The 13009-nt window shown below is 37.6% G+C and overlaps 1 protein-coding gene across 1 annotated transcript; it reads left to right on the top strand.

Moving 5' to 3' along the window:
* Positions 1–12612, top strand: SRSF12 (serine and arginine rich splicing factor 12). The gene is made up of 5 exons (XM_032215424.1): positions 1–272; positions 7275–7379; positions 9104–9207; positions 9418–9559; positions 10257–12612. The coding sequence occupies exons 1-5, from the start codon at positions 208–210 to the stop codon at positions 10543–10545; spliced, it is 705 nt and encodes a 234-aa protein (XP_032071315.1). The 5' UTR covers positions 1–207; the 3' UTR covers positions 10546–12612.
* Positions 12613–13009: the final 397 nt, after the last annotated feature.

Here is a 13009-nt window from a genome sequence, read left to right as displayed (position 1 = left end):
CTCGCCATTGTTCCCGCCCCCTCGCCGACTCTTTCGGGCCTCTCTTCGCTGTGGCAGCCGCGGCGCAGCTCGCCGTCTCAGCCCCGGCCTTTCTGCCGCAGCCGAAGCCTCCTCCTCATCTTCCTCCATCTCCCCCGTCTCCAGCTCGCCTTGCTCGGCTCGCCGCTGGTCTGTTCCCGAAGGGGAGATCTCAGGCCTCCGACCGCCATGTCCCGCTATACGCGGCCTCCCAACACCTCGCTCTTCGTCAGGAACGTGGCGGACGCCACTAGGTGAGAGGAGATGGTGGAGGGAGGCGGGCCGGACTTATAAGGGAGCGGTGGGCCTTTTCGGAAGAACGGGGCAGCCATGTGGGCTCGGCCGGAGCGTGACGAGCAGCCCGGGTTAGGCATGCGGCGGGAAGAAAGCGTCACCATTTTCGAGGAGGTGGTGTTCATTTGTTTTAATTCCCCACCGACGTCTGTGCATTTAATACCTGCACCGAATATTAACCTACTGGGCGAAGCTTTGCTTCTCAAGGCCTCTGGGGCCTATCCCAAGGAGAACGTTGTTCATTTCCTTGCTATTTTTCCCCCAAAATGTTATTTATTGGGTGTTAAAAAAAATCGTAGAGTGCACAATGGAAAAAGCACGAGGGGAAAAAAAAGCCTCTCCATAGGATTAAGAAGTAAGAGGAGGATTTCTTCTCTTCCCTCCCTTCCAATGTCACGTCTCCCCCACGATTTGCTTTAAGGGGACGACGAATTGATTCCTATGAGGAAAACTTAACTTGCTTTTGTTATCACCATCGCAGTATATTTCTCTGGGGAAATCTAGCTGCATGCCCCAACACGTTGGTCCCAAGATTTGGGGAGATCTCCACAGATTTTTTGATACCTTTCCAGTATGCTTTCAGTGAAATGTAAGATTAGAATCAGGCCAAGGATATAATTCTGTGGATTCAATCTCACCTTCCTTTTCTTTTGATATTATTACCTCCAAGCCTGAGGTTTAATTGAAAGTCATATAACTTAATGATGCAAATGGGAATTAGGCTTCTGTAATTTTTTAAAATACAAGGTAGGTACTGTTAATTTTGAGATGGGCAGATTGTAATTTGGAAGTGGATTGTATTTGCTGCAATTCTCTCCTGTCTATGAAGAGGCAAAAACTTTGCATCCAGTTGTTTGTATAAGTTTCAGTTCTTGGTATGTTTTGAAAATAGCTTGCGGTCTTAGCTTCAATTAGATATAAAATGTTTACTGTGTTTCATCAGTATCCTATAGATTAATTTTCATTTTTAATTGATTTAAGTATGGTTCCCTGATTAAATTAACATTTAATCATTTCTAATATACATGGTAAAGATGCCCCCAAATTAAGTTTGGCTCCTGGTAATTGCATCCATGCAATTTTTTCAGCGGTATTATCAAAATTATTTGTAACTGCCTTCTGTTCGTGCCTGTGTGTGTGTATGTGTGTGTGAGAGAGAGTCATTCCCCATTCTAATCACCAACCCCCATATTTTCGAATTCTTTTTCACCCAAATATAATCAGGACTGTTTACCTCCTTAGATTTCTCATTTTAAAAATGAATATTGAAACATTTTTTCTTTCACATAAGAGACCTTTATCTAAAAGTTTTTATACCGTATTTATCGGCGTATAACACGCAGTTTTAAAACTAAAATTCCAAGCTTAAACCCTGCCTGCGTGTTATACGCCGATACTCCGGGTGGCAGAAGCCCGGGACCCAGTCAAATTCGCTGCGCAAGGTGAAACGGCCGGCAGCAGCCCTGCTCTCCTGCTGCGGCTTCTGTTTCAATAGGGAAGAAAACTTCCTTTCGCTTCCCGGGCTTCTGCCGCCCGGCAGAAGCCCCGGGACCCAGTCAAATTCGGGAAGCGAAAGGAAGTTTTCTTCCCTACTGAAACAGAAGCCGCAGCAGGAGAGCGAGGCCAGCGTCCGTTTCAGTCGCTTCCCTTCTCCGTCTTGATTGCTGGAAGCAGTAACAAACGGCGCGTCCGCTCCGCATCGCCCTGACAACCACCCCAGCCGGCGGCTGCCAGGCCTCGCTGGAGTCAATTGCAAAGCTGCGTTCAGCGCTTTGAGGACCTGAGGCATCTTGGGAAATGTAGTTCCCTATCAGAAAGAATGGAGTAGCTGCGAATTTGTAACAACATAATATAACTTGGTGCTTCGCAGGTTACGAAAATCTCGTTTGATTTGCACACTGTTTTTTAAAAGTTAGATAAAGAAATTATGCTGTGAAAGCGACTAGATAGCCCCCCTCCCCTTCCTGTGTGTGAGAAAGGGAAGGAGAGGAAGGAAGGAGGGAGGGGGGAGGAAAAGAAGAAGGGAGGGGGGGAGAAGATGGAAGGAGAAAAGATGGATGGAAGGAGAAAGAATGGAAGGAGAAGGAGGAAGATGGAAGAAGAAAGGAAGAAAAAGAAGAAGGGAGGGAGAAGGAAGGAGGTAGGAAGAAAAGGGGAAGAGAGGGAAAGAGCAGAAAGACAAAGAGGATGAAGTTGATAGGCAAGAGGAAGGGGGAAGGAAGGGAAAAAAGAGGGAGAGAGTGAAGATGAGGAAGAGGTTTTTGGTTTTCCAAAAAGCAGTGATTCTGATTATTAAGTTTTTTTGCTCAAAGAGGTGTTTTTTCATTTCATATTTGCCTTTTAAGAGGAGTTAATGTTATAATTCATGTTCTAATGTTATAAATTTTAATCCAACATTAAGTTCCGAGCTTCCAAGTCATTTATTTTTAATGAAAAAAATTTTTACTCAAATTTTTGTGTTAAAATGGGGGGTGCGTGTTATACGCCGGTGCGTGTTATACGCCGATAAATACGGTAGTTATCCTGTCTTCCTGGGACCTAAAAAGAGAACAGAATAAATAGATTGTACAACATTTGAATCCAAATTAGTCAGTCACCAGCCCCTTTAGAAGATGCAAACTTTTTCCTGGGCTTATTGGTAGATAAACTTAGGACAATAAGGGTTTCAAATTGAGAGATGGCTGTTTTCATTATTATTAAGCATATGATGAGAACATGACAGAAGAGAAGTAAACATACATATACACACAGTCCATGAAATTATATATAAAACTTCAATGCAGTATGGCAGTGGCTTCATAACTGGATGTCCAAATCAGCTATCCAGATTATTCCCTTTGGATTGGCTTCATGCAGGTCTTCTAGGAAATCAGAGAACACAGGTCTTGGGCAATCTTGCATAATATGTTTATAGATGGTGACAGGGCAGCCTATGTTACTGCTGTTTTTGAAAGCCTCTTGAATTCATATGTCTGTGATGGTGAACCATGCGTGCCACACGTGGGCAGGGAGGATTGAGTGGGCATGTATGCATACGTGCAATTTTGGTGTGCCATAAGAAAAAGGTTCACCATCACTGTCATATGTTATTTTCCTGCTGCTATGGCTTTTTTCAGGAGCTATCAAGAAATACTCCTAATTTGAAATTCAGATATCCTTATTCAAATTTAAATACTGCACACATCTGAGTATAAAACAATAAAACATAATATTATAAACAATATTATATGAATGGGACTAGAATGTGTTTGTATAGTTCTTTCCCCTATTGAACTACTACCCTCTTATCTTTCATTAACAGAAAACTGCATCCCTATAAAATCTGCTGTTACCATTGCTAAACCATATCTTGTATTTATAACCTCTGTTTCAACTCCTTATAGTTCCCAGACTTATCTCCAAGGTAATGAGTGATAAAACTGCCCATGATGATATCAGAGCAGGAGGAAAACATTCCTTTAGAGTTATAGCCAAGAGCAGTTTAAGTTTATCTTAACTCATGGATGAGATTACCCATCAGATCTGATAAAATAAAGATGCTTCCAGGCCATGTTTGTGTTATAGTTTAGGTACCAGTAGGGAAATAACCTTTGTTATTTATCTGGGAGTAGGAAACTTATCTGACAATTTTACTGACTTTGTTTTCATTGTAATGGATCTATAAATTATAGGTTGCCTACATACAAACAAAATGATGCTGTGGAAACTCCCACTGAGGGAAAAAGCAAGGATGTTGTTAGTGAGTTATTTTCCCTGCTGTTGATCTAGCACAGGGGTGTCAAACTCAATTTAGTTAAGGACTGCATCAGGGTTCTGTTTGACCTTGGGGTGGGCACAGTGGACGTGGCTAGTTCGATGCCACTTGTGTCAGGGGTGCTGAGGGATGGCCTGAGCGCTCTGCTAGCAAAAATGGGCTCTCGAGCTTCATTTTCGGTTGTGATGGGCTGCCCTCCCGAGATCCATTTTGACTGGCAGAGACACCACAGGCCGGTCCTTTGCTGTTTCCAGGGTGGCCCTGCGGACCAGATCTAAGCACCTTGTGGGCCAAATCCAGCCTTCGAGCATTGACACTCCTGATCTAGCAGGTTTCTTTCTGCAGCAAGAAAAGTGTGGAATGAAAAACAACAAGTACAGTGGATATGATCACTTTCATCACGGTATTATATCCCCTTTCTATCAGAATATTCCCCGAGGAGAGATACTCTCACAGTAATTTGGGATACAAGGCATCATATTCTGCATGTATAGGGCGGGGTTCTGCAATTTATCTTTCAAAAAAGGGTCAAATTCCTCATTTAATGGGAATTTCAGAATTAAACTATCTCTTTAAAGTGGAAAGAAGCAATTAATGATTGTCTTCTTCATCAAAAATATAGGGAGAATTCAATTTAGCTGACAGCTGTACAGGGGGAAATACTATTACTGTTTTACATCACAATACAATTGTAATGTAAATTGGCCCTTTTGCACCAGCAAAGGTACATAATCAAGAAATGCTCTATTGAAACAAACAGATTAATTTTGAATAAGGCAAATTGATTAGGATCATGGCTGTTAAACATTTAAAATTTGCTTGCTAAGATTCTAATATGGATCTGTACGACCATTCTTTTCACACATACCTCCTGTGTAGCTTGCTAATTATGTTTTTAAATATGTACTTTAATGCTAAGATACTCCATCTTTATTTATTGATTCTTATATTTAACACGCAATGCATCAAACAAACAACTGTTTATGCACTAACTGACCTATGCACACACTACTGTATTTTTTGGATTATAAGACGCACCCCCCCCCCCAAAAAAAGTGGGTGTAAATATCTGTGCATCTTATAGAGGGAATGTTGCCGAATCCCTACCCACTCCCTTTAGCATCTGTCTCCCAGCAATTTGCCTCCTTGTAGAAAACAGCTTGGTCAGCTTCAGCACAACCTGATTTATCATGAGCAGCTGATTGGAGTTTGGATCTGCCTCCTGGAGTACGACTGATCAGCTATTCCAGGCTGTGGGATCATCGCTGCCACCTATTGCTGCCTCCGTGCGGCCCATTTTTGGCCTCCACACATCCTGTTTTTGGCCCGTTCCAGGCAGCGGGGATTGCTGCCGCTGCCTGGAATGGGCCAAAAACAGGGGGTGCAGAGGCCAATAAGGGAATGTGGAGATGGCGATAGGTGGCGGTGGAGATGGGCAGAGGCGATCCTTGCGGCTTGGAACAGCTGATCAGCGATATTCCAGGAGGCAGATCCAACCGCCAATCAGCTATGTGTGCTAAATCAGGCTGTGCTAAAGCTGACCAGGCTTTGCTGCAAGGAGACAAATTCCTGGGAGGCAGATTTTATTCTTTTTAACGTTTTCTCCCCAAATGTTAGTGCATCTTATAGTCTGGAGCGTTTTATAGTCCGAAAAATACAGTGTGTGTGTGTGTGTGTGTGTGTGTATCAGAATGAGACTCATGTAAATTGGGATCAGTTTGTTTAACTCCAGGCTTGTAGGGATTTCCTTCAGTGTGTAGAGATAGCATTTACGATTTTTTTTTTAATGCAAAGGCTTTGTTCCAACCAGAGTGGAATTTCTTTTAATTTTTTTCTAGAGAAGTGAGACAATCCCCTTGTTTATAATAGGATTTTTGTTTATTTGCAATAACTAGCTGATTCATTATCTATGACAAGTATCCAAATAAGTTTTCTTTTAGCTAATGAATAAATGATTATATTGTCCAACCTAGAAATTTGTATACATTAGTTATTTAGTTGTATAATCAGAAATCATAGAAGCAAAAACAAAGAACCCAATTCCAGCAGTTAGCCCATGACTCCATTTGTACAACACAGATTTTGTGGATATGGAATTAATCATTTTCTGAGTTCATACCAAATGTTTATTAGACTTAATCAATTAGGTTAGATCAGCTCTGACCCCTCCCACACCAAGACTCAAAAAATAACAACTAAAGATCACACATTGTGCAAAATATTTCGATTTGTGTTATATCTTGTCCTTTAGGATCTCAACATAGCACATAATACATACAACATTTTCTGTACAGTATTCTCTCTTTCAATTTTGGGATGTGGGTTAGATTGAGCTGGATAACTAGTTTCTGAGGTGAGATTCTAAGATGAAGGTGAAAGTTTAACCTGGTTTTCCCTGTGCTAATCTAATACCTTAATATTTGTCTGGTACTGTACCTGTTATGTTTGTAACTAACCTAGTTAAGGTTACATTTATGCATAGTATAATGTATTGTAGAAATGCAATTTTAATTATTAATTAGTAATTAGCATAGGTCCTTCAATAAATGTGATATTTCTCTGATCCCTATTTATTCAGTTCTCTGTAGTGCATGATTATTTTTATGAGTTCTTGTAACCCTTTTCAAACTCATCACTACATCACATTTTTTACGTTGTAAAGAAGTTTTCATTTTCTCTTTCCTGAATCAGTTTAATTATAGACTTCATGTTCAGCTATAACTATATTTGTGAGAGAAAAAGGTGTGCTTTCACCTTCATAAGTCCTGGTATCTTCCAGGATAAATTATACTCTTTAGAGTTGAAAAGAGTACAGTTTATAATACCACTTTCAGGAAGGGAAACAAACTTTGCGATTTTCTTGTTTGTGGCCTTTTTGTCATGCATTTAGCTGCCTAAATTGTTTCACTATTCAAATAAAAAACACAAATATATTTTTTCCATTACTAGAAAAATAAATAAGAGAGGTCTTAAAGGTTCGTGTCTGTTTTTGCTTAACGTAATAGTCATATATTTGAAAGTACTCAATATTTGCCAGTTTTGATTTCCCCAAGTAGCCAAAGTAGCAGTTAAAGTTTACTACAAGAAATTTTAGGATTATTCAAAATATTTCTTCAATATTTTTAAATATAGAAAACATTTCATGGGTACCAGGTGCCATTATATAGATACACTCATGTTTTTTTGCCTTATTTCTAAAACACTTCAGGCCTGAGGATTTGCGCCGTGAATTTGGTCGATATGGCCCTGTAGTAGACGTATACATTCCGCTTGACTTCTACACAAGACGCCCACGAGGATTTGCTTATATACAATATCCTTTATTTCACTGTATTGTTATTGCGGTGCATTGTTGTTATTGCATCCTAACTTAATGTATTTATTTCTTTGTCTCAGAAAATGTAAAGCAGTCCACAGTGGCTGGCAAGCACCCCAAAGTTTGAATGAACCCGGTTAGATAGAGTCCAAGCAGGCAAGCCAAAAGACACCTTAAAGTTCAAGCTTCAAGGAATAAAGAGGGAGGGTGGAAAAAGATAAAAAGAAAACTGGAAGAGGGAAAGTCCTTTTTCAAGGAAAAAGACAAAGCCACAACACCAAGTTAAGGCTTCGGCTTTCCGACATTTGCACGAGTTCCAAAGTCAAAGCCAAGTCTGATTTGGTTGGTTCTACTGCCCTTGTCAAGTCCATCTAGCAAGCCCAAAAGAGTAACGGTCAAGATCAAGTGACATGGAGGTAACTGACAAAGTTTCCTTTTGTATCTTATCGCTCAAACTCTTAAATTTCAAGTCAAGAATTTGTTTGTTATAACTGTTCTAGTTTTAAATACTGTTTTCTTAATACAAAATAATTGTATACGAATATTTGTTGGTTTTTCTATTAATTTATTCCCTAACAAAATAGATATAAGTGCAATAGTGCTTGTTTTGATTATCTAGCACAATTTCTATATCATCAAAATTTATTTGTTGTAAAAGAATTTAAAAAACAGCAAAATGAAAAAGTCAGATGATTATGAAAATAAGTGGCAGAATAATATTGAACTATATTTTCAAATTTTAAACTGAGTTATCCATTAGATGCTAATGAAGACACTTATTGCAAGGTGCATAAAATAACTATATTTGCACCTATTCAAAGATGCACTAGAGATATAAGGGCTCAGTTATACAGAGAATTCCTTCATATCAGGACTTTTGGAATTCATATAAAAGAAGCAGATTTGTTACACAAAGATATGCCATTGAAATGAAATTAAGTTAGCTTGTGCAGGAATTTTGTATTTGCTTCAGTGGTCAAAGAATTTCAGATTTATTCAGTCTTGTCTTATTTTGTTTGTGACATTGAGATGCTTCATATTTTGAAGTACACCAGATACGCTTGTCTTCCATTGCTGCTTTTAACTAGTTTCAGAGGTTGATTTATTGCATTTGTTTACTTTTGGCCAATGTTATGTAAATCCACCTAGTACAGTCACTAAGCGCACCATGATTAAAACAATTATGTCTATGATGTGTGAGTATAGACAAAGTGTGAAGGGAGATTTACATTTCCAAACACAGTTGATCAGGATTTTGAAGTCCCACATAAAATATCCACCAACCTTTTAATAGATAATCTTTGCAAATAAAATCTATGTACTAACTTTTGCATGCCTGTGCAAAATTGGAATGATTATATGATAAGGTAATGATATCTTCTGCCTATTCTGGGACTCTGGTAGATGCTTGAACTTGATTATGCGCAAAGCCAGTAGTGTTTTAAAGCATTTAGTGAATACCTGAAAGTGAATTGTGGTCATTGGTCCTTTTTCCTGAATGGGGATGTGATCTTCCTTTCACACTTTACATATTTCTTAGCATATGCCTTGATGAAATGTTGTTATAATTAAGAGACCACATAGAATATGCAACAGTTAAGTTTTATGTAGAATATAAAAATAAGTTAATTTATTCTAAAAACATTTGAGTGTGTGGTCTATGCTATATGATACATTTTTTTGCTTTGTGCATGTTTAAAGTGTCCTTAACAGACAGTCATGTTTGAAGATGTTCGTGATGCAGAAGATGCTCTTTATAACCTCAATAGAAAGTGGGTATGTGGCCGGCAAATTGAAATACAGTTTGCACAAGGGGATCGCAAAAGTAAGTGAAAATAAACACATCACTTACTTATTCTGCAAATATTTATTTAAGAAAGTAGATTTTCATATTGCTTAGAATTACACAAGCCCAAAAATCATGACACTCACAATGTAGAGGGACGGTTTATTAAAATGTAAAAGTAATAGCATGCTAACAATGTGAGATAATCCTGTTTCTTTGCATTCGTTCAGTTTTTGTTTTAATTTCTAGCCCCAGGTCAGATGAAGTCAAAAGAACGTCGCCAGTGTTCTCCAATGGATTACAGAAGATCAAGAAGCCGTAGCCGAAGGAGGACACGTAGCCGAAGTTCATCATGGGGCTGGAGTAGAAGACACTCTGACAGCTTTAAAGAGTAAGTTAGTTTAAATATCAATTAGTATAAAAACAAATGCTACTTCATAAAGTGGGGCATGATTCAAAGATGGTAACCAATGACGGAAAGGAAATGCTGTTCAAAGTTATTTTGAAGTAGAATGGCATAGGAAAACAATAAACAAATGAATAATGATATCTGTTATATGTATAGGTTCAGTAAATCTGACTCCTTAAAAGTAATTTGAACACTAGGACTAGAAATTAGAGTTGATCCACAATGTAGAATTATCTACAAATGCTTATATTTTATAACTTGGAAGCACTGGTTTATCTTTGCTTTGCATGCTGTCTCTTAGTGGTTGTATTCTTGTTGCTGTTGCAAGGTACAAAATGTACACACAATATGTACAAAATACAATTCGGAATGTCTTTGGTTTCATTAGAAGGCTAAACAATGTAGGGATATTGTCTAAGGAAGATCCATTCACACTCACTTTCTGGGATTGTTTTAAATCCTTTTTAAAATGTCCTCAGTAGTTTCCTTAGTTTCAAAAAATAGCTGGGGACTTTGGGTATAAAGTCTGCCTAGAACTCACAATAAAGGAAACTTAGACAAATAAACTACAGTAATTCTTTGGATTAAGCACAGATCTAATACTGTGGATGATTTGCATGTCAAGACATAGACGGCATTCTTATAGTCAATCTAAGTCTCGCTCAAAATCTCTTCCAAGGCATTCTAGCTCACCAAGACGATCAATCACACCTCAAAGAAATTCTACCTCTCGAGGAAGATCACGGTCAAAATCAATGCAGAGATGTTCAAAATATGCTGAGAAATCGCCATCCAGCTCCCACCGAAGACGTTCTACTTCAAGGACAAAATCACGCTCACACCCAAAGCGCTCAGGTTCAGTTACCAGATCGCTGTCTAAATCTCCACGGAAACATGCCAATTCCAGTTCTCGCTCTAGAAGTTTCTATCAGAGAAATAGTAACCAGTCAGTATCTGAAGAAGATTAATGTGTTTTTCTAAGTTTTTTATGAGCACAAATTAAGAAAAAAATTTGTCCAAATGTACCTGAAATGTAAGATAATTGATTAATAAGAGGTCTTGCTATGTTCTCTTGGTCCATAATTTAATAAGCAGAACTCTTTAAAATTTGCTAGCATTACGTAAACATTTATTTAGCCGAAATTAGTTTCTTTTAACAATACAATTTGAACCTAGGCTGACTATTGGAATAAGCTAGCATTAAGCTCTGCTCTTAGATAAAATTTTCTTTTTGGGACAGAATTGTCTTTGGGCCTTTCTTCCAAACCTTTGGAACAGCAAGAAATTTATGCTACTGTAATTTTGTACTGGCTTAAGGGTGCACACAGGTCTGCCTGGTGCTTTGTAGTGGAGTTGGAAGGGAAAGTCTTTCTCTACCCATTTCTACTTACTTTAGTAGGTATTGCAGTACAGTTGTGTCAGTCTGCCAGAAATATGGAGATGCTGATGGATCAGATTTTCCATTCCACCTATGCAACTCATTCCCCTCCCCCTGAAATTTCCAAGCAAGATTTAAGAGGAGATGAGCATGCAGAAGTGAGTAAAAATCAAAGTAAAATTACGTGTAATTCAGTGCTTAAATGACAGATCTGTCCTTGGGATAAGATTAAGTGTTCCAATAATTTGGTTTTTTACATTGTTTATATTAATAATTTTGCTGCTGTTGCCCTTATTTTAATTGGCACTATTTGGTGTCTTTTTGGTGATACCAAAATTTTATTTGAGGACAACCATTCATGTATATTCTTATGACAAGTATGTTTTAAGAAACAAAAATTGATAGGCAGGCACTGCAACTCAAGTTGTAAAGCTTCTTTCAATTAAACCTTGTCTATGTTTCTCTAAAGCATGTTAACAGTGTAAATGGGGATACTTGTATAACATATGGAGATACATGTATGATATAAGGTAGTAGAAGTCTAACATTTGTCATTCTTAAGTTCATATTTAAAACTGATTAGATCTGGCAATTTTACTTTAGACTTATTTTAAAAGAAAGCAATACTCTGGAATTTTCTGGAATTAAAATTATGAATTTACATGAATGCGTTGTAACATTGCATTACATTAGATCTCACTTCTGTTATCAAATGGAGGTGAATTTCAGGAAATCATTATTTTCCCTTAAATGATAAAATATGGTTGAACATTGGCTTTCTAGATTGAATGTGGCATGTGAAAGGGTGTACAAGGACACCAGTGCAAATAAAGTGCTAGATCTTTGATCAATAATAAAATAATTTGCCTGCAAATAGAAAAAAGCTTGATAGTGAAATGCCAAGTCTAGATTTTTTATTCCTGGATGGGCTGCCTCTGCTGCAAAAGTTTAAAACAAAACATAAATTTCATAATGTGATTTACATTTGCAGACTGAACTCGTGCAGTTCATTTTCTCATTACATACTGCTATTTTGTAGAAACAGCTTTTGCTCTTATGCAGCAATCTTTTGCTCTGCAACATGAATAATGATCACATGATTAATTTGATTGAAATTAGTGCTTATGGAAAACAGGTTTTTTAAAAGGAAATAATTAGAAATATAAGATAATTTGAGGTTATTGTAATATAAGTTGTTAAGCACATGATTTCCATGTGTGGTTAAATGTTTTTGTGAAACTCTTAACGTTTGTTGTGTAAAATTTATCACATCTATATTTTCAAAATATCATTGTAGTAGGTGATCAGTATAGATGACACCAAGAAGCATTTTAAATTCTAAGCCTATAATATGATTTAACAGTTAAGTGACTCAGTATAAAGTCATTATTAGCGTGTTTAACTCAAGTAACAGAGGGTATTCTAATTTTTTTTATGTATTTTACAATATATGACACTTTGCATTGTGTAGTAATGTTTGGAAATTTACTATTTGTTTTTTAAATGTATGGTAACTGTGATGTCTGTTACATGGTACAAGCACTGCATTGTATTAAAATAATTGTAGCGGCAGTAAAACTACATTTCATGAGCAAGTGTTGAGAGTATCATTGTTATTTCATAACTTAAGATATTTCAATAAAATACATGCAGTTTTCATCTTTCTTTAAAAATGTGTTTGCTTTCAGAACCTTGTAAATTGCTTGGACTGACTTTTCTTTTGTATTGCAGGAACCATAACCAACACAGTTCTTATGGTCTCAGGTTGATTGAAAAGACTGGTGCCATATAGGGGAAATTCTGCAATGTTCTTCCTGTTGTGAGTGTTAGCTTTTGAAGATTAATGCTGTCATGAAGAGCAATTACACTAGAGACATTCCCCCAAGCTTTTTTGCATTGTCAGGAATGTTACAACCATTTCCTTTCTACATCTGCCTCTCTCCAACATGATGCATGGATGGAATGGAAATAACTCATTTTATTTCAGAACTCAACAGTCTGATACAGCAGACATGCACTTAGAATTAATTGAGTTCACAATCCTTATACAGTGG

This window comes from Thamnophis elegans, chromosome 4, assembly GCF_009769535.1.
Source record: "Thamnophis elegans isolate rThaEle1 chromosome 4, rThaEle1.pri, whole genome shotgun sequence".
NCBI classification, from domain to species: Eukaryota; Metazoa; Chordata; class Lepidosauria; order Squamata; family Colubridae; genus Thamnophis; species Thamnophis elegans.
Note: the sequence above shows the minus strand (reverse complement) of the source record. Positions and strands in the feature narration are given on the sequence as shown.

Excerpts from the sequence above, each read along its gene's own strand:
- SRSF12 (XM_032215424.1), top strand. The coding sequence starts at position 208 with ATGTCCCGCTATACGCGGCCTCCCAACACCTCGCTCTTCGTCAGGAAC. Across the intron at positions 273-7,274 it reads AACGTGGCGGACGCCACTAG|GCCTGAGGATTTGCGCCGTG; the intron begins GTGAGAGGAGAT and ends AAAACACTTCAG. Across the intron at positions 7,380-9,103 it reads CGAGGATTTGCTTATATACA|GTTTGAAGATGTTCGTGATG; the intron begins ATATCCTTTATT and ends ACAGACAGTCAT.